At 40.0% G+C, this 20,625-nt stretch overlaps 1 protein-coding gene across 1 annotated transcript in view; it reads left to right on the top strand.

Moving 5' to 3' along the window:
* Positions 1-11,380: 11,380 nt before the first annotated feature.
* Positions 11,381-20,625, top strand: part of pkaap (A-kinase anchoring protein pkaap) — a 217,149-nt gene continuing 207,904 nt past the window's right edge. Inside the window, exons 1-2 of the mRNA XM_067139711.2 lie at positions 11,381-11,625; positions 11,770-11,946. Of these exons, the coding sequence (XP_066995812.2) occupies positions 11,601-11,625; positions 11,770-11,946 (202 nt within the window). The 5' untranslated portion in view covers positions 11,381-11,600. The remainder of the gene's footprint in view (positions 11,626-11,769; positions 11,947-20,625) is intronic.

Raw genomic sequence — 20,625 nt, 5'->3', positions numbered from 1 at the left:
AGACTGAACATAACATCCGGACAAACTGAGATCAAGGGCATTCCATTTCACAACTGGTCGGGCAAGTGTACACGGAAACCCTGTACCTGAATTCACCACCCCGTCTGCTGTTAATCGCACGGTCCAGAGCACACATAACTTCCCATCAATATTACTGTTCATAAATTCAGTGCCACACTGTACAGTCACAGTGGTTGTAGTGTCTGATAACCATGACTGAGCGCTTCAAAACAAGCCGAAGTTTCCTGTCGTACGTTCATCCTGGATTGAGAAAATGTTACTTTAGGAAAATTATAAGAACTTTTTTCAGGGTGGTAGAAAAACATTGTAAATTTAGTAACGCACTGCAAATGCATGTGACTATAATATATAAAAATTTCACTACCATCGGACAAGCAGTTTTTCATGTATATATTTTTAAGTAAGCGGTTCCTAGAGAAGAAGCCAAAAACTCAGACAATATTTACTAAACCACAAATAAAAAAGAATTAACGACCTTCAAAAACAAGTTGTCTCATACTGTCTAATGAAGAATTTTGAAGTACATTAATTATTTTTTATTTGCAGTTGTATTAAATGTCCACTTTTGTCTTCTTCTCTAAGAACTCATTTTGAAATAAATCTGTTGGTTCATTTGTAATGCACACCTAAAAATCTGACAGTGTGTATGGAGGATTCACACGGTCTGTACTCGCTACTACTTTCTTGCTTCCAATCATGACTATCAAGGTCTTCTCATTACGGTTAACTACATGGTAAAGACCAGAGTGTGGGGTCTGCAAAGGTGGTTTTAGGTGGTCAGCTCTCAGAAAAGCATGGGAGGCCATTGCGACGTCCTTGAAGAAAAATATTTTCTCTTGACTATGTTGAGAGGCAGGAACAGGTCTGAGTTCAGCCATTACCTTCCTTAGCTGATTTGCAAAATCTGAAGCTTCAGCTTAAGTGGAAGGATTTGGGGAAGAAACAACCATTTCTCCAGGGAGGCGTATTGGTTTCCCAAAGGCTAGTTTGACGGGAGAAGATTTAAGACCTTTCCTTAGCACCGCACGCATACCGAGTAATACTAAGGGCAAGTCTTTAACCCAAGTTGCACCATGATTCATCAGGGAAGCTTTTAATTATCTACGAAGACGCTCCGCCATGCCGATAACGCATGGGTGCTAACTGGTTGTACGGATTTTTGTTGTACCGACTAATGTCATGAGTCTGTGAAAGAGGGTAGACCATGCGTTGGTCGTTAAATAGGCAAGAAGACCAAATCGGGGTGTGCATCCAATTATTAGGGTATCGGAGGCCATGCCTCTTGCCAACGGGTAAATCTGTCAACGTAAGTGAGGAGATAATGATAGCCTTTGCAGACAGGCATTGGACCAAAAATATCTAAGTGGATGTGGCTGAAACGGTCTATGGGTGCTCCGAAATTTCCCAAAGGAGAGATATTATGCCTCCTTATTTTGTTGCGTTGACACGAGAAACAACCACGAATCCAGGCGCGAATGTCTTTCTGAATAGTAGGCCAAACAGATATATCCGAGACAAGACAAGAAGTGGCTCGAATGCCTGCCTGACTTAAGTTATGGAGCTTGTCAAAGAACTTGCGTCGAAAAGAAAGTGTCAAGTACTGACGGTGTTTTTCAGTTTACGTATCACATATAATGGTAGTCATGGTGCCTGGAAGAGTTACTATTTTCAAATGTCTGCGACGTACATTGTTTGAGTTCGTCATCGTTTTCTTGTGATCGAGCCAGCGTGGCGTAGTCATCTCCTAGTGAAATAGCCTCAACGTGGGACGTCGTATCGGTGACAACATTTTCAGCTACCTTTATATACTGAATATCAGTCGTGAACTGAGGTACGAAGGACAAGTGATTAAGTTGGGCTGGGTGTAGTTTTTCTCTGCATTGAGAAAATAGATAAAGTAGAGGCGTGTAATCTGTATATATGGTGCATTGTTGTGCTATCAGTATATAGCGGAAATGCCGAACAGCCTCATACATAGCTAACAGTAATACGCCGGCCAGGTTGACTGGCGCGCTGAAAGCTTCTTGCTGAAAAACGTTAGAGGCTTCCAATGGCGTCCAACTCTCTGTTACAAACATGCTCCTATTTGAGTGTTTGATGCTTCACTGAAGAGACCTAGAGGAGCATTTGGCAATTGATGAGCGAGTTGAGTGGTTTTGGCTAGGCTTTGTTTACATTCGTTTACATTTGTGGAAAGCACGTTGCAATTCTGGAGTCCATGGGACTTCTACTAAGACGTTCACCAACGCCACCTGCAATTCAGCCACACGAGGTAAGAAACATCTATAGAAATTGACCATGGCCAAGAACCGGTGAAGGCTCTGGACAGTCTTCGGTAGAGGTTACTCCAGGAGAGACTGGATTCTCTCTGATGGAGGTTATGGACCGTCCTTTGACAGCCGATAGCCCAAGAAGGTTAAATTCACTTGCACCTAGTACGCACTTTGTTGGATTTGTGACTACACCGTAATCTGCTGATATCTGGTAAAAAGTATGCGGAGATAGCACATGTGCTGTTCAGCATCCTGAGAAAATACCAGAATGTCGTCTATGCATGGGAAACAGAAGTTTAAATCCCTAGTGACCTTATCCATAAAACGCTTTAAGATTTGTCCAGCATTTCGTAACTCAAATGACATATAGGGAAATTCAAACAGCTGGAAAGGTGTCGTTATGTCTGTTTTGCAAATGTCACAGGGATTAATTGGAATCTGCTGGTAGGCCTTGACAAGGTCAAGGGTACTGAAAATGGTCAACCCAGCGATGTTATAGCAAACATCTTCAAAGTGGCGTACAGGGTAGCTATCGGGTAAATTCCTTGCGTTCATCTCCCGGTAATCGCCACATGGACGCCATGGGTTTACTCGCTTATGTATAAGGTGCAAGCGTGAGGACTAGGGACTATTAAACTCTCTCGCTGTACCGCTCCTTACCATCTCCTCGAATTCTTTCTTCGCTATTTTCATTTTATGAGGTCCCAGGCCATGAGGTCGACAAGAGACCGGTTGACCTTCGGTTGTACTAATGTAATGTACATTATTGTGATTAATATCGTGTTGGATCCCAGATACGCGAGTAATGGAGTGAAAGTCTGCGAGCAACGCGCTAAAAGGCGAGTTGGTGAATACTGTAGCAATCTTTATGCTGACCTGCTCGACAGAGGCTATAGATGCTTTAACATATAGGCATATAGTAAAGAAGAGGAGGCATCTGTTATGGTAGTCAAGGAGTAAATTATAGTAAGTCAGAAAATCTGAACCATTGATGGCTGTGCTAACATCAGCGATGAAAAATTTCCAGCGGATGTCACGACGTAAACCAAGGTTGAGTTTCATAAGAAGGCTACCATGCTTACGCGGAAAACGCAAAGATCTGATCCGGTGTCAATGAGATATTTAGTTTTGGAATTCTGATGGAAAGAGAACAGACGGCAGCCTGACGTGGAACAGACAGTTGCCGTCTTCACTGGTTGCTCGTTAGGTTTTCCGCATTCCAGGAACAAGAACTAATACATTTCACGGCTTTATCTTGACAATGTTTGTGGTACCAACAAAGTTAGCCGTGCGGCTTAAGGGAACAGACACAGCTTTTAGATCTCCTCCCACAGTGACTACTGCGTCGGGGCTGGTTAGGGCAAGGGCATCAACTTCACGCATCAATTCCTGCATATGGCAGCGAAAGTGTTGGTCGCGGCTGTAGCATGTACGGCCAAGTGGCTATATGTTGGTGTGTCCAAAATATTGTCTGTGAGCTGTGCTATATAATTTAGAGGCATTAACTGGGCCTTTAATATAGCCTGCAATGGTATGTTAATCCAAGCATGAAGTGTTGTTTTAATACACTTTCGTCATGAAGTGACCTACAAGCTAATGACTTTAAGTGACGTAAAACTGATGGTTTCCTATCACCCATAAGTTGGCGAATTCGCTGCACTTCGCATACTGAAAGGCCACGAGCCAGTTCAGATTTGAGTTTTTCATAACGATCTGTGGCAGGTGGGTTCTACTTCGGCTATGATCTTGATGTCAGGTTGTGAAATTACATTATCAAATTACGTCTGGACAGCCGTAATGTCCGCGAGCCTGAATTGTTTTTCTACTTGGACGAACCAAATAGTTGGTCCGTCATACCAAAACGGTGGTAGCTTTGCAGAGATTTTAGCAACTTGACCAACACTGTAAGACGTAGCAACGCCACCAGCAGACTCATGCTCCTGAAGCTGTCCCAGTTATGCCTCGTTCTCTTCTTGCAAAGGCTTGGTCAAAGCAATAAGCTGTTGGAGTTGGTTCTACAAATTTTTATTTAGTTCCTCTAAAGCTTTAAAACGATCCTCCACCATCATCAAAATGCGTAAAAATCACAAGGGCAAAACGAAAAGGAATTTTGAAAACACCGGACAAGATTACAAAGAAGTAGTTAGAGGTACAGTGAGCATTTGTGTTTGTAAGTGTATGAAGTTATGTGAGTAGATGAGCAACACAATCACACATTTACAAATAATCACAATTAATATGCAATAATTGAGCTAAGTTATTCTATTTTTAAGCAGGTAGCAATGAAAGTTAGATTAGATACCTGTGTACAAATGATGATGATGAAGCTTTTTGTTTAAAGGGACCTAACATCTAGGTAATCGGAATAGTTACATAAAAGACTCTTAAATTACTTGCACATCAGTTTAACACCAGGATATGTAATTCCGTTTAGGAACGCTGTTGTACATTGTACAGAGTTCTTTGTAAAGAATGTTCCTACATCACGCCGAATTTTACTGTGCATAATTGTGGAATATTCCAGGAACAAGTGTAGCGTAGCGTGGTTGTATACATCCAACTTTCCAAATGTGGCTTTCGCGATGAGTAATAGCTTGCAGTTACCAGGTGCGGTCTGAAGCGATGTTGTATCACCGGCGATCGCTATCGCTCTGGTGACGGTTTTGAGAGTTAGTTTCTTACGCCAATAACGTGTAGAAGTACCGATGTAAGTAAACTGTCTCCTCGAAATAAAAGTATGATAGCATGCTGTAACGTAAGCTGTGGGGAAATACGTGGTTGTAGATAGGTTATGCATGTGATGGCCGGTTTTAGCTGTATACAGGGGGCCAAAAATTATGGAGTTTTTGTCTGCAAGTTAAGTGGGTGGTTCTATATCGCCACCATAAGTAAATCCGTTCTCATGGATAATGTATTAAATTACATCAACACAGAGTCACACACATACGATGCCAGTACAGCCATGTTAGAACCACAGTTCCAGAGTGCATCGGTTATACAGACACATTCTGCGACGCTAGTCCAAGACTCTATATAAACGTAATGCCTCTAACTGCGAGTCCAACTCGCCCGGTACATAGTGTACATGGGTGCATTTTGTACATGGGGTGTGTTCACATTTCCGAATTCCGCCACCACTTCTTCGAGCTGCGGCCTTCCAAGGAAATTCGCTTAGCTAATGAAGCGATGCCACTTACATCTATGTAAACATCAAGCGACAATAAAGTTGAACACGTTATTTTTCAAAGTAGTGAATTCCCACATGTTTTATCCACGCTTCATCATTGATTGGTACGAAGGATACACTGTGTTGTTTGAGTCATCAGTCCATGGACTGGTTTGATGCAGCTCTCCATGCCACTCTATCCTGTGCTAACCTTTTCATTTCTACGTAACTATTGCATCCTACATCTGCTCTAATCTGCTTGTCATATTCATACCTTGGTCTACCCCTACCGTTCTTACCACTTACACTTCCTTCAAAAACCAACTGAACAAGTCCTGGGTGTCTTAAGATGTGTCCTATCATTCTATCACTTATTCTCGTCAAATTTAGCCAAATCGATCTCCTCTCACCAATTCGATTCAGTATCTCTTCATTCGTGATTCGATCTATCCATCTCACCTTCAGCATTCTTCTGTAACACCACATTTCAAAAGCTTCTATTCTCTTTCTTTCTGAGCTAGTTATCGTCCATGTTTCACTTCCGTACAATGCCATGCTCCACACGAAAGTCTTCAAAAACATCTTCCTAATTCCGATATCAATGTTTGAAGTGAGCAAATTTCTTTTCTTAAGAAAGCTCTTCCTTGCTTGTGCTAGTCTGCATTTTATGTTCTCCTTACTTCTACCATCGTTAGTTATTTTACTACCCAAGTAACAATATTCATCTACTTCCTTTAAGACTTCATTTCCTAATCTAATATTTCCTACATCACCTGCCTTCGTTCGACTGCACTCCATTACTTTTGTTTTGGACTTATTTATTTTCATCTTGTACTCCTCACCCAAGACTTCATCCATACCATTCAGCAACTTCTCGAGATCTTCTGCAGTCTCAGATAAAATAACAATATCATCGGCAAATCTCAAGGTTTTGATTTCCTCTCCTTGGACTGTGATTCCCTTTCCAAATTTCTCTTTGATTTCCTTTACTGCCTGTTCTATGTAAACATTGAAAAGGAGAGGGGACAAACTGCAGCCTTGCCTCACTCCTTTCTGGATTGCTGCTTCTTTTTCAAAGCCCTCGATTCTTATCACTACAGACTGATTTTTATACAGATTGTAGATAATTCTTCGTTCTCGGTATCTGATCCCTATCATCTTCAGAATCATAAATAGCTTGGTCCAATCAATATTATCGAATGCCTTTTCTAGATCTACGAATGCCATGTACGTGGGCTTGTCCTTCTTGATTCGATCCTCTAAGATCAGACGTAAAGTCAGTATTGCTTCACGTGTGCCTACATTTCTTCTGAAGCCAAATTGATCTTCTCCCAACTCAGCTTCAACTTGTTTTTCCATTCTTCTGTAAATAATACGTGTTAAAATTTTGCAGGCATGAGATACTAAACTAATTGTGCGGTAGTTTTCACACCTGTCAGCACCGGCTTTCTTGGGAATAGGTATAACAACATTCTTCCGAAAATCGGATGGGACTTCTCCTGTCTCATACATCTTGCACACTAAATGACATAACCTTCCCATGCTGGTTTCTCCTAAGGCAGTCGGTAATTCAGAGGGAATGTCATCAATTCCAGGTGTCTTGTTTCTGTTCAGGTCACTCACAGCTCTGTCAAACTCTGACCTCAAAATTGGGTCTCCCATTTCATCAGCATCAACAGTCTCTTCATGTTCCAGAACCAAATTATTTACATCTTTACCTTGATACAACTGTTGGATATGCTCCTGCCATCTTTCTGCTTTGTCTTCTTTTCCTAGGAGTGGCTTTCCATCTGAGCTCTTAATATTCATACACCTAGATTTCCTTTCTCCAAAGGTTTCCTTGATTTTCCTGTATGCAGCATCTACCTTACCCAGGACCATACAGCCTTCGACATCCTTGCACTTCTCCTTCAGCCATTCTTCCTTAGCTACCTTGCACTTTCTATCCACTTGATTTTTTAATCGTCTGTATTCTTTTCTGCCCTCTTCATTTCTAGCATTCTTGTATTTTCGTCGTTCATCAATCAGGTTTAGTATCTCCTGAGTTATCCACTGATTCTTAGTTGATCTTTTCTTCCTTCCTAACATTTCTTCAGCAGCCCTACTGACTTCATTTTTCATGACTCTCCACTCTTCTTCTATAGTGTTTCCTTCAGCTTTTTCATTTAGTCCTTGTGCAACATGTTCCTTGAAACAATCCCTTACACTCTTTTCTTTCAACTTGTCTAGATCCCATCTTTTTGCATTCTTTCCTTTCTTCAATTTCTCCAACTTCAGATGGCATTTCATGACCAACAAGTTATGGTCAGAGTCCACGTCTGCTCCTGGGAAAGTTTTGCAATCCAACACCTGGTTTCTGAATCTCTGCCTAATCATAATGAAGTCTATTTGATACCTTCCAGTGTCTCCAGGTCTCATCCACGTATACAGCCGTCGTTTGTGGTGTTTTAACCAAGTATTGGCGAGGACTAAATTATGATCAGTGCAGAATTCAACCAGCCGACTTCCTCTTTCGTTCCTTTGTCCCAATCCGAATTCTCCTACTGTATTACCTTCTCTTCCTTGGCCTACCACTGCATTCCAGTCTCCCATCACAATTAGATTCTCGTCACCTTTTACGTATTGTATTAAATCTTCTATCTCCTCATATATTCTTTCGATTTCTTCATCATCCGCTGAACTAGTAGGCATATAGACCTGCACTATTGTGGTGGGCATTGGTTTGGTGTCTATCTTGATGACAATAATTCTTTCACTATGCTGGTCGTAGTAGCTTACCCGCTGCCCTATTTTCTTATTCATTATTAAACCAACTCCTGCATTTCCCCTGTTTGATTTTGTGTTGATAATTCGGTAGTCGCCTGACCAAAAATCTTGTTCTTCCTGCCAACGTACTTCACTTATACCAACTACATCTAACTTTAGCCTATCCATCTCCCTTTTCAGGTTCTCTAACCTACCACAACGATTCAAACTTCTAACATTCCACTCTCCGACTCGCAGAATGTCAGTATCTATCTTCCTGATGATCGCCCCCTCTCGTGTAGTCCCCACCCGGAGATCCGAATGGGGGACTAGTTTACCTCCGGAATATTTTACCCGGGAGGAAGCCATCATCAGTACATCATTCATACAGAGAAAGCTGCATGTCCTCGGGAGGTAGTTACGGCTGTAGTTTCCCGTTGCTTTCAGCCGTGTAGCAGTATCAACACAGCTAAGCCATGTTGAGTATTATTACAAGGCCGTATCAGTCAATCCTCTAGACTGCCGCCCGAGCAACTATCGAAAGGCTGCTACCCCCCTTTCGATGAACCATTCGTTAGTCTGGTCTCTCAACAGATACCCATCCGATATGGTTGCACCTGCGGCTAGGATACACTAGTGTCCAAAAATTAAGTATAATCACTAAACGAGGCCATACCGCCTGACAAGAATGTCAGACGGATTGCTGAACAAACGGAAGCTGACTCACACACCATATGTCACATAACTTGTCGAATAGAACAGTGCCAGAAAGGTTCTGATAGCTAAGGTACACCTTTGACAACAACTAACAAGACTTGGCAATATCTTCCACAACAAACGCTGTTGATAGGGTGTATGGTTATCCCTAACGGCCACACATGCTTCGCAGCCACGTGGTATGCTCTCTATCAGATGGTCCAAGAGCTCTTGTGGCAGTCGATCCCATTCCTCCGAAAGGGCAGTGCGAAGGTCTTGGAGAGTCCTTGGTGGAGGCTAACGGAATGCAATTCGCCTCCCCAATGCATCCCAGGCATGTTCTATAGGATTCAGATCCGCAGACCTCGCTGGCCAGCCCATACGATGAATGTCTTCCCCAGCCAGAAATTCATCCACCAGAGCAGCGCTGTGCGGTCGGGCTTTATCGTCCATTAAGAGGAAGTCTGGACGAACTGCACCTCTGAAGAGTCGAATATGTGGTCTCAGTACCTCATCCCTATATCTCCGAGCGTTAGCAGTGTTCCTCGGACTACCCATGAAGTTGTGCAGGTCTGTACGGCCATTCAACATGATGCCGCTCCACACCATGATGCCACCACCACAATACTGGTCCCGTTTCACGATGTTCCTATGGTTGTATCGGCTACCCGGTTCTCTCCAGATTAATGTGCGACGGGAATCGTTCTGCAAACTGAAGCGGGATTAATCTGTGAAGAGCACATGCCTCCATTCATTCACGGTCCATTTTCGATGTTGACGGTTCCACAGTAAACGGGCCCGTCTCTGTGCTGCAGTGAGCGGGACGCACACCGCTGGACGTCGGGCAAACAACCCTGCTGTTCTGAGCCTCCGGTACACGGTTTGCCGGGTAACGGCAACCCCTGAGACGGCTGCAAACTCAGCCGACAATTGTCTTGCAGGTGCATTCCGATTTCGTCGGGCGGTTAAGGCCAGATATCAGTCCTGCTGTGGGGTGGTTACCCTTGGTCTACCTGGTACTGTGCTACGACTAACATCTCCTGTGTCTCGAAATCGTCTCCAAAGCCTGGAAATGACACTTTGTAGCACATTCAAGGATACGGAGACTTCGGTCTGTGTCTGGCCTGCTTCCAGGCGGTCGAGTATTCTACCCTGCAAAACGGGGTCCAAATGGCGTCGTTGTGCCATTATGTTATCACGTTCACAACGAGGCTACACTCCGCACACTATAACAGGGCAAACACGACTAAGGGAATATGGGGCGCAGGCACTGGCTGTGTTTACCTTGCGGTTACGCCGCTAAGCAAAGCAGGGAACACTCCTTTCCTATACAGAGCGAACACGGAAGGTTGGTAGGTGCATATGTTGTGCGATTTGCGGTCTATTTCCTGTTGGACACTGGTGTAGTTTTGAATTAGGAGAGTGAACATATTCACATACACTATTATTGGAGTTCAATAGCTAATTAAATGGAGAATCGTAGTGAATGTTAAAGCTTGGGCCATGTTAATGAACCACAGTAGATTATCGAAAGATTCAATGACTTGTTAAGAGAAGGAATGATGCAAAATGTTTTCAGTTTGATTAAATATAAAATGCCTCTAAGTAAGACCAATATGTTATTTGCGCTCATAAATAATATAAATTATCCACCAAATATACTTGATATAAGCAATGAAAATCTTGGAGAATCAGTAAGGAAGTGCAAATCTAGTTTAAATGTTCTGAGAATCTGACAGTATGTTTTTACCTTGATTTGAAAGTTCTAATATTAAAGTAGTTTGATGAAAACCTAAATGAACAAGTCATTACCTATTAATTAACTCGAGGCATCGGAATCAGTGTACCGGACCTTTTCAACGGGTTTCACTTGTCTTTGACGATCGAAGATACCTTTAATGGTATTATTAATGGGGGGTCGACTGTTGTAAAAGTGATCTGGTGAAAGTTATGCTATGCTGTCCCTTTCAGTATAAAGGTAAATATTTATCAGTCTTAAAGTGCATTATGCATTATTTTTTAAATAAATATTTGCAATTATTTTTCTAATTAATGACGCAGAAATGTATACGCCTTTGCTCTAAATAAATCTGATATAAAAATGTAGGCCCTATATCCGTAAGAAATCTTGTAGGATGTAGATACCGGGCATTATGTGTGAAAATAACTCTTTTATTTGCATTTGAAATAAATAATAAAGCGAAAGAAGTGCCTGAACACTTGCCATATCCCACCAATTACCATTGTGTATGTACTTTAATATGTATGTACTTCCTGTTATAGAATGGACTATAAAGTGTACCAAACGACTTTGATTTGTAAACAGACTGGAAACTTTAATAACATTCGACATGAGCGCATTTATTACCAGTTAGCCGTTCATTCTCTGACCAAAATCGTTGATGTGATGTTTTCTCTTTGGGCACTGTTCAATTGTTTTGGTACATTGGTTGGTTATTGAAATATGGCATTTCTCGGTGTGAATAGGGTTATAGTCAGTGGTTGGTTCGAAGAGAATGAGTCAATGTCGCGCTGAAAATCGTTGACATGCTATTTTGATAGGAAGAATGTCGTATTTAGCGAAACAGTTTTAGTGGATTTCCTTGTTTGTAACTGTATATGATTAGCACACGTGATTGGTGGTGTTTGAAGTTATTGATGCCCTTGTGGCTGTCAATGTCATATTAATATGTTGAAAAATGTTGCAATTTTGGAAGAAATCTGGTTAGTTTGCGTATGTTTTCTACATGTTATGACTAAAGGCTTCTTATGGCATCCATTGATGTGAAAATTAATTCATACCCAGATATCTAACCTAATGTAATGTTATTGTGTGGGCGAGTTCATGTTTACGTTCCTCACCCTTAGGTCCAAAGGAGAAGGGGGATAAAACACGATCGAATTCTTCGTCCCCGGCAAAGAGCCCCGTGGGCACAAGTACGTCAAATGGAGATATTTCTGAGGGTGCCTGTGGAGGAATGGTGACATCCCAGCTAGGACCACTAGCAGGACATTCTGACGGCGGGCTGGCTTTCGGAGATCTTGGTAAATAAGATCCAAATTTGTGTACAAAATTCGAATAGTTCAAATAATTTTTAACAATTCACTCGGAAGTGTCAGATTTAGATAACAGTGAGTTAAGACAATCCAAGTCTGCTATGAGGAAAGAGGTAATGTCCAAGGAAGAATGAGAACAAGCCTTCCAGCACTAGTTATTTAAAGTCATGGGAGTGTATTGCTTCATGCTCCTTAATATCTTTGGTATTTTTGGGGAAAGAAGTGATGATGAACCTGCAGTTTAGTAACCTGATTATAAAGTTCTTTGAGTGTTACGACATTTGGGTTAAATCATGTTGGAGTACAGGGTTGGCTTTCAGCTAAGTTGTAGACCGTGTAGGAGGAGGGTGCAAATGTTCAAATAGAGCTGTCATTGAAAATAGAATGGCTGCTAATAGAAGCCAGCTTGGTTTGTGAAGGGCACTTTTAATCCTGTTGTGATTGCTGTTTTTCATTTGTTTACCATATTGTTGTGTTTGGTGTTAAGTCCTGTGTTAATGCAGAAGTTCTCCTGTCATATCTGTAGAAAATTTAGGGTAGTGTATTAAAACTAGTTTGGGGATATTCTGTGGGAAAGTTTAGTTTTTTTTTACCGTTGTTATGAAGCATAGAATTTGCACATCAGATACGCTGCATTTTTCAGTCTCATCAATTTATTTTTACACTATTTCAGTTGGTTTTATTGCATAATTCTGTATTTTTATTTTTAATGGAAACTGTGTAATGTGATACAAGGTAATCAGATATCAGGTTGCATATTTGGCATGATGATGAAAGTGTTGCCTCTTTTGTTTATTATATGTAACAGTGGTCATTTTACTCTGTTCCTCCTGTTTTATAATGGATGGTAATGCTAAATAATTTTCAAACATATTTTTCATGAAGTGTAAATTTGTATAAGTCATGAACTCATGATTGAGAGGTCTATAAAATATTTCAAGTATCATTTCTTGGTTTGAATATACACTGAAACATTTTATATTGTTGAACTAGAATTACACACTTACAGAAAGGATAATTATCTGATTGAATTATGCCTAGGAGGCATGAAGGATTTATGCTAAAGGTTCCTGTGGATTTTTGAAATGTTCTTATAATGTTAAGTGTATACTTACGATTTCTATAGCGGCTTGGTTGGTCAACATCCAAATTATGATAAATTCAAGTGACTGACTTGTTATTAAATCTGTCGATACACCTAAAACTTCAAGGCAATGTCTTCCAAGACCCTTGCTAGTTAAAAGGACTGTTCGCCATGCAGCATAATTACAGGCCTACATGCTCTCCATGATATATAATTTAACTTCTAATTACTGAACCTGGCATAAATTCCACATTAATTATTTTCACATTGTCTCTCTAATATTTTTCATTACATGTTATTTCAAGGTGACTGACAGAGAATGAGCGGAAACATGAGCTCATTTCCAGTTCCATTGCATCTGTGTATGTGTCACATAAGATTCATGAAAGTAATCCGTGTGAATTTTAAACTTTTGATCAAGTTTTTCTCAAAATAATAATAATAATAATGATGTTGATTACATGGCTTTAGCTACTGTGTATAGCCATTTTCCTTTGATCCCATTTAGGCTGCTTTAATGTCAGTGTCAACATTTTGCTTTGCATTGGCAGATGATATAGAAGTAGGAACTCTTGAGTTGCTGAGTTTTAAATACTGTAATTTTATCAGGTAAAAAAAGGAAGGTGTCGCTAGAGATCTTTCGTATGTTAAATGGACTACCGCACTTCCTGCCATTACAAAATCCCACCGACTTCACACCAGATTTGAGTTCTTAATCTTGGGTATCTAGAGACAGACACTCTATGCCTGATCCATGGAAGAAGTTTGCGTTTCTCCCATACACGAGCCATGATATCAGAATGCCCGATTCTCCCTGAGAAATCTTCTCAAGTAGTGTGATGAGGGGTCATTTTATAACTGTTCTTCAGTCTGAAAAAAGAAATCAACAGCCTGTTTCCAGTCATTCGACCTGGTCAGGAATGGAATTAATAAAGCCCCCATCTGGCGGCGAGGATAGGAATTGTTCTGGCTGCTGAAGCCTGTCGCACTCCTCTGGGGCAGTGATTAATGACTGATAGATGAAATGTTAGTGGAGAGTTTTGCTGGAATGAAAGATGATGGGGGGGAAAACCAGAGAATCTGGAGAAAAACCTATCCCACCTCCACTTTGTCTAGCACAAATCGCTCATGAAGTGACTGGGATTTGAACCACGGAACCCAGCGATGAGAGGCCGGTGCGCTGCCACCTGAGCCACGAAGGCTCTACGTTCTTCAGCCTATTGAAACTAATTTATGAACAAATAAATTTAGAAGTAACCTGGAAAAGAAAATGTATGGTAACATAATTTATGTATATAACATATGATAACATAATTTTAATGAAGTTGCTTCTATTTCAAGTGTACTTGAGGTTTTTTTAGGCAGTTTCCAAATTTATTTGTTTATAAATTAGTTTCGACAGACTGAAGAACCTAACAGTTAATGCTGAGAAAGGAGTGGTAGCAGTGAAACACTTGTTTCTGCAACATGAATCAGTTTCTCTTGATTATCTCCCATTGCCTCCTCCATTATAACAGTTGTTCAGAGAAGGAGCCATTTGTTTTAATATGAAATATTTTAAGTCGCATGTCAATGTGGCCAAGCCATTGAACTGTTACATATAATACTGTTTTCAGTTAACAGATGTGATAGTACTGTTTTACATCAGTTAATGTAACAATAATTCATTCTGTTTTTGGTATATTAAAAAGAAGTATGTTCCAAAGAAGACAGTCTCATGGTAAATACACACAACTGCTGAAAGCCACAGCCATAAACCAGAAATACATAACCGGGTGAGTTGATCGTGCTGTTAGGGCTGCACGGCTGTGAGCTATCATCCCCGAGACAGTGGGTTCGAACCCCACCGTCGGCAGCCCTGAAGATGGTTTTCCGTGCTTTCCCATTTTCACACCAGGCAAATGCCGGGGCTGTACCTTAAGGCCACGGCCGCTTCCTTCCTCCTCCTAGGCCTTTCCTATCCCGTCGTCGCCATAAGACCTATCTGTGTCGGTGCGATGTAAAGCAAATTAAAAAAAAGAAATAAACATTTCAGTCAGGTATATATGGCAGTTCGACGCTAGATATCTTATTTGAAGATTTATTTAGATTTATTATTATTATTATTTTGGGAAATACCTGATCAAAAGCTTAAAATTCACATGGATTACTTTCATGAAATTTTACTGTGAATCTTGTGAGACACACACACAGATGCAACTGAACTGGAAATAAGCTCATGTTTCCACTTATTCTGAAGTAACATGTCATGAAAAATGATACTAGAGAGGCAATATGAAATATAAATATTTAGAAACGCAAAGTGATTGCTCATTCGAGCAATAGAAAATTCTTTCTTGCTGTGATTATTTGTCCGGCCACAGAAAGCCTTCTGTCCGTTGGGACAGAGATAGCTGGAATACAAAGGTTTTTGCTTTATGAAGCAGATTAGGTTGGTTCTCCATTTGAGTCCAGTACTTGCTAGTCTGTTAACCTGTACTCTGGCTCTAATTCCACTTACTGTTTTAGGAGTATCATGGTATTGAACATAGGCATCGCAACACGTCTCTTCTGGGCCAGCTTTTTATCTGAAAACTGTAAGAGATTATGTTTGCGTTTGTTTCTGCTTGCAACAGGCCTTTGTTCCAAAGATGTAGACCTTTCTACTGTTGCTCGCTGCTTATCATGCCTTTGGATTATAGTTCTTAGCTCGACTTCAACCTGAAAAATAGTTACATGTTTGGTTTTGAGAAAGGGATATATATAAAAGTGAACACATTATGCTGTTGTTTCTTTGAAATTAGACACATTAACCTGTTGACATGCTGCTTCTGCATGATTAGGTATTCAAAATCTATTCTTTTTGTACCTAGGATCAAGAAAATCGATACCTTTGTCACAGGACAAGTTTCATATGCAAAAAAGTTGCATTGTTACAGCTTCCAAAGTTGCTTGGAGGATCATTTGTTCCACGGTGGTAACTGGCTTTTCTAATAATAATCATAACAATAATAATGTTATTGGCTTTTACGTCCCACTAACTACTTTTATGATTTTCGGAGACTCCGAGGTGGTGAAATTCAGTCCTGCAGGAGCTCTTTTATGTGCCAGTAAATGTACTGACACAAGGCTGGTGTATTTGAGCATCTTCAAATACCACCAGACTGAGCCAGGATCGAACCTGCCAAGTTGGGGTTAGAAGGCCAGTGCATCAACCGCCTGAGCCACTCAGCCCAGCAGCTGGCTTTTCTATTTCCACAGGGATCATGTGAGAACACGTGATATATATATAGTTCTCCATATAACATAGTCGTAGAATCAAATGGGTATAGAATTGCTAAGCACTCCTTTAAGATAACCATTCATTAGCTTGAAATAGTTGAGATCATACATTATATTCAAATGTTACACAGACAGGATTTTCAGTGTATAACAGCTTATTTGTAATTCCGACCTGTTAGTGTTTGCGTCTAGTTGACTTTTCCAATAGGTCAAACTATTAAATAAGCCGGAGTGGAACAATGTTTGTGAGGGGCCGATGACCTTCGATGTTAGGCCCCTTAAAACAACAAGCAACGTAAAGCAACAATGTTTGTGTTCCAATATATGGCTTTCAACAGTACTTTGCCTAGAAGAAAAATTTAGAAACTAATGCTATCAGCATTGTGAAAAGACCTGGAGCAAATGTATTTTTATAAGCCATAGTTTTGTAATTTCTTTTTAACATTTCAGAACTTACGGCCTTTATCTTAATTTTATTTCTGTTGTGACAAATTTACTTGAAATGCATGACAATATTGGAGCAAGTATACAAAAGTTTATGAAAAGGGAACGTGTTCTTTACTGCATCACTTATGACCAAATTAAGTGTGAGTGCTGCACCGGGAACATGGTGGATATTTAGCTTCCGTACTATAACTGTCATTTGCAGCGTTATCTGTAGTAATTGCTAACACTTATAAGAAGAATTCCAACAAGTGATCATATCTGACAAGTGGTTAACAATATGCTGGCAGACTGAGTGGCTTGGCATTCTGAACCCATCTTGGCAGATTCGATCATGGCTCAGTCCGGTGGTATTTGAAGGTGCTCAAATACGTCAGCCTCATGACTAGATTTGCCTTATCAGCTCGGGCCTGTGGTAGTTGCTATATCGCTCGCGTTTGTATCGTGCTAAGTTTGTGGTTTATGTTAGCTGGTGCGCATGAGCCCATGGTTGTAATTGACGCAGTAACAAAATTGTAGATTTACTGGTGCGTAAAAGAACTCTTGTGGGACAAAATTCTGGCACCTCGGAGTCTACGAAAACTGGAAAAGTAGTTGGTGGGATGTAAAAGAATAACATTTAAAAATGATTAACAATATGCACCGCAGTATAATTTCTTTCAAGGATTTCTGTTACCAGTCGTACGGATATCAGTGTATTTCAAGCCTTTGATATAAAATGGGCAGTCACAGTTACTGTATGTACAGGTTTTGTCTATTGGATATCAAACAGTCAGTCATTAAAGCAACACGTTTTGCTGCTGCCAGTTGCATGTTCAGGTTATACTCTTTGTTCATGTATTTCTTTTAAACGTCCCTACGACAAAGTGTGTATAACATTGGTATCGATCATAGTAATAGCTGGCATTCATTTGAGTAAGATATAATAAATGGTTCAACATGGATTAATTTTCCAGCTACCTCAGAGTTCAGCAACATGGTAGTTCATACCTTGGATTCAAATGTTTAACAAATTTCCTGAAGCCTTTGTCCTGAACAATGTCGGCATGTTGCATATCTACAGAAACAAACATAGCCAAACTCCAATTCAACCGCTCTTGTTCTTCACTGCTTCATTGCGTACACCTCACTATTTTGGTCAGTTGTTTGTTCCAAACGTTGCTTACAATTTATTTTTAAATGATAAAGTAAATTAATGTGTCGCCTCCCCTTCTGCATTTGGCAGATTTCTTCTGATCACCTTCTGCGTTTGTGCATTAAAATCTCAAAGGAGGATCTTGACGTTGTGTTGAGGGATCTTGGTGAGCGCTCGTTTGAGTTGTGACCGGAACTTCTTGACTGTTTGTCAGGTTCATTGTTGACTGGAATGTATGTATTCACCAGTGTGTAGACCTTGTTGGTGCATTTAACTGTGAATAGGGAGAGGCATTCCCAAGGTGATGTGAATTCTAGTATAGAATTCCAAATACTGTTATGTACTAGGAATGTGGTTCCTAACACATTTAAATTACTATTTGTTAGTTTGATTATAGATCCAATATCCACTAGTGTCAAAGTGATCAGAATTATGAAATTGTGTTTCCAGTATAGCAAGTATGAGGATTCCAAATCTATCATAAGTGTCTGTCATTATCTTGAGTTTACAGTCCTCCCGACATGTGGTCTCACATAATCCGAATTACTAGATTTCCTTATCAGCTTGGGCCTGAGGTAGTTGCTATATCGCCTGTGTTTCTATCATGCTAAGTTCGTGGTTTATTTTAGCTGGTGCGCATGAGCCCATGGTTGTAATTGACACAGTAACAACATTGATGTCACTCCGCCCAGGTATCGTACAGCTTCGAGCACTGTCAGGGCTGCCAACAAGTGGCATTACTCCCTGCATGAGCTGTAGGTTGGTCCCAAACTGTAACTCAACCCTGTCACTAACAGTGCTTTCTGACAAGCTTGAATCTAACCAGACACTATCGGCAATTTAATGAGACAGTAATTTTTAACCATCACTGTTATTATTTATCTTGCTAACAGTAACCTAACCCTCCCTATCAGTAATTTTGATACTGACAGTAATAAGCATTAAATTTGTAGCATGACTTAACTTACCTGGTCACTAGCACTGCTGTTTTGTAAACTAGAATCTTATCTGTCACAAACAATAATTATCGGGATTTGGTGGGATGGGGGGGGGGGGGGTACCTTACGAATAACAGTAATGTTTTTCCGCATGTCGGGTAGTGCGTTATATATTCACTGTATTGGCAGCCATCTAAAACAATCGTCCATCTGCATGTCAGGCGAAGAACAGAGGAGTGAGAGGGAAGGTGGAATCATTAGCAAAACAGATGTTAAAGCAATTAATTTTGTTGTTGTTGTTGTTGTTGTTGTTTTGAGCCATTATGGACTGTATGTCCATATTGAAAATGTGTCCATGGAATACCAGACTTTTCTTCTTAATTGATGCTGTGATTGGTTCTATCTTGCTTGTATACCTCTTCATTAGATTTCAATCATACCTGCCCATTGACCCATCTCTTAACTAGGATCTTCCTTAACCCCTAACTGGTACACCTAAAATATGCAACATACTAGGTACACCTGGGTCCACGGGACCCATATAACTTTTTATTTTATTTAGTATAAAAGGAAAACACCAAATGAGATTTAAACATTGTACATTTAATAAGATTTTATTATTACTTTCTAGAATATATGTTCATTACTTCTGATAAATAAAATCTCCTACAGGAGTTACATGAAAAGGGAATTAAGAAAGGAAAATGTAAATATGTAAAACATTTGCAAAATAATATTAACTATACATATTTAATCATACAATTGAAAATGTTTATTTAAACACAAAATAAGTAGTTCTTCAAAGATACAAAAGAAATGTAATGTTAATCTTCTGTATAAAAATTTCTGCAAGCATTTTTGACGAGAGGTTCAAGTGCATTGTCTTTAGTGAACATTATAATGAAAATAGTGATAGTGATGATAACCTGCTGCTCGTCGCCATAAGACCTATCTGTGTCGGTGCGACGTAAAGCCCCTAGCAAAAAAAAAAAAAAAAAAAATAACCTGCTGTTGTCTGTCTTTATGGCAGGAACATAGTCAAGCCATCAAAGACATCCAGATCATGAAACTCTAGCAGTATTGAGTTTTGCTGAAGATGTAGTTGTTATTAGAAAAGATTCTGAGTCAGCTTTATGACTTGCTCATGCTGCTGTACATCAGTTACAACTAATTGAACTTAACATCATTATTGGAAAATGGAAAGGAATGTGTATCGAACATGGCCACCTATCAGAAGAAAAACTATTCACGGCAGATGAAAAATGATACCACATCTGAAGGAGGACTCTACTAAGGGGACAGGCTGGAGATAAAAATCAATATTTTGGTCATTTTGGCAAAAACCTTTATATGGCTGAAATTGAAAGGATTACTTCTTTCTTGTGTCACAAAGCAATTTGTCACTTTAATAATGCTTTGTTTTCAGTCAGCACACAGCGGAAATGGGCATGGCATCTGCTGAACTGCTTTGTTAGGTTATGATGTCATTGTCATGTTTCCATTCGACCAAATATGCATGTTCTTTGCAGTTGTGCATACACACACACCCCACGATATATTTATACTGAATCAAGCTATAAAATTTACCCTATTTCTGAATGAATTTATAAAACGTGCTACGGACTAAAATTTCAGTAGGCCTACTCGACTTGTCATTGAGCAACATCGTATGCTTGTAAGTATTCCTATAAGTGGAATAATGACGTTTGTAGGTATAAGTTTTGTTATTCTTGTGTGTTTCATTGTCAAGACAATATAGTACTGAAGTTACCATAACTCAGATAGGAGCTTTATATGTGAAGTGA

This window comes from Anabrus simplex, chromosome 2, assembly GCF_040414725.1.
Source record: "Anabrus simplex isolate iqAnaSimp1 chromosome 2, ASM4041472v1, whole genome shotgun sequence".
Classification (NCBI taxonomy): domain Eukaryota; kingdom Metazoa; phylum Arthropoda; class Insecta; order Orthoptera; family Tettigoniidae; genus Anabrus; species Anabrus simplex.
Note: the sequence above shows the minus strand (reverse complement) of the source record. Positions and strands in the feature narration are given on the sequence as shown.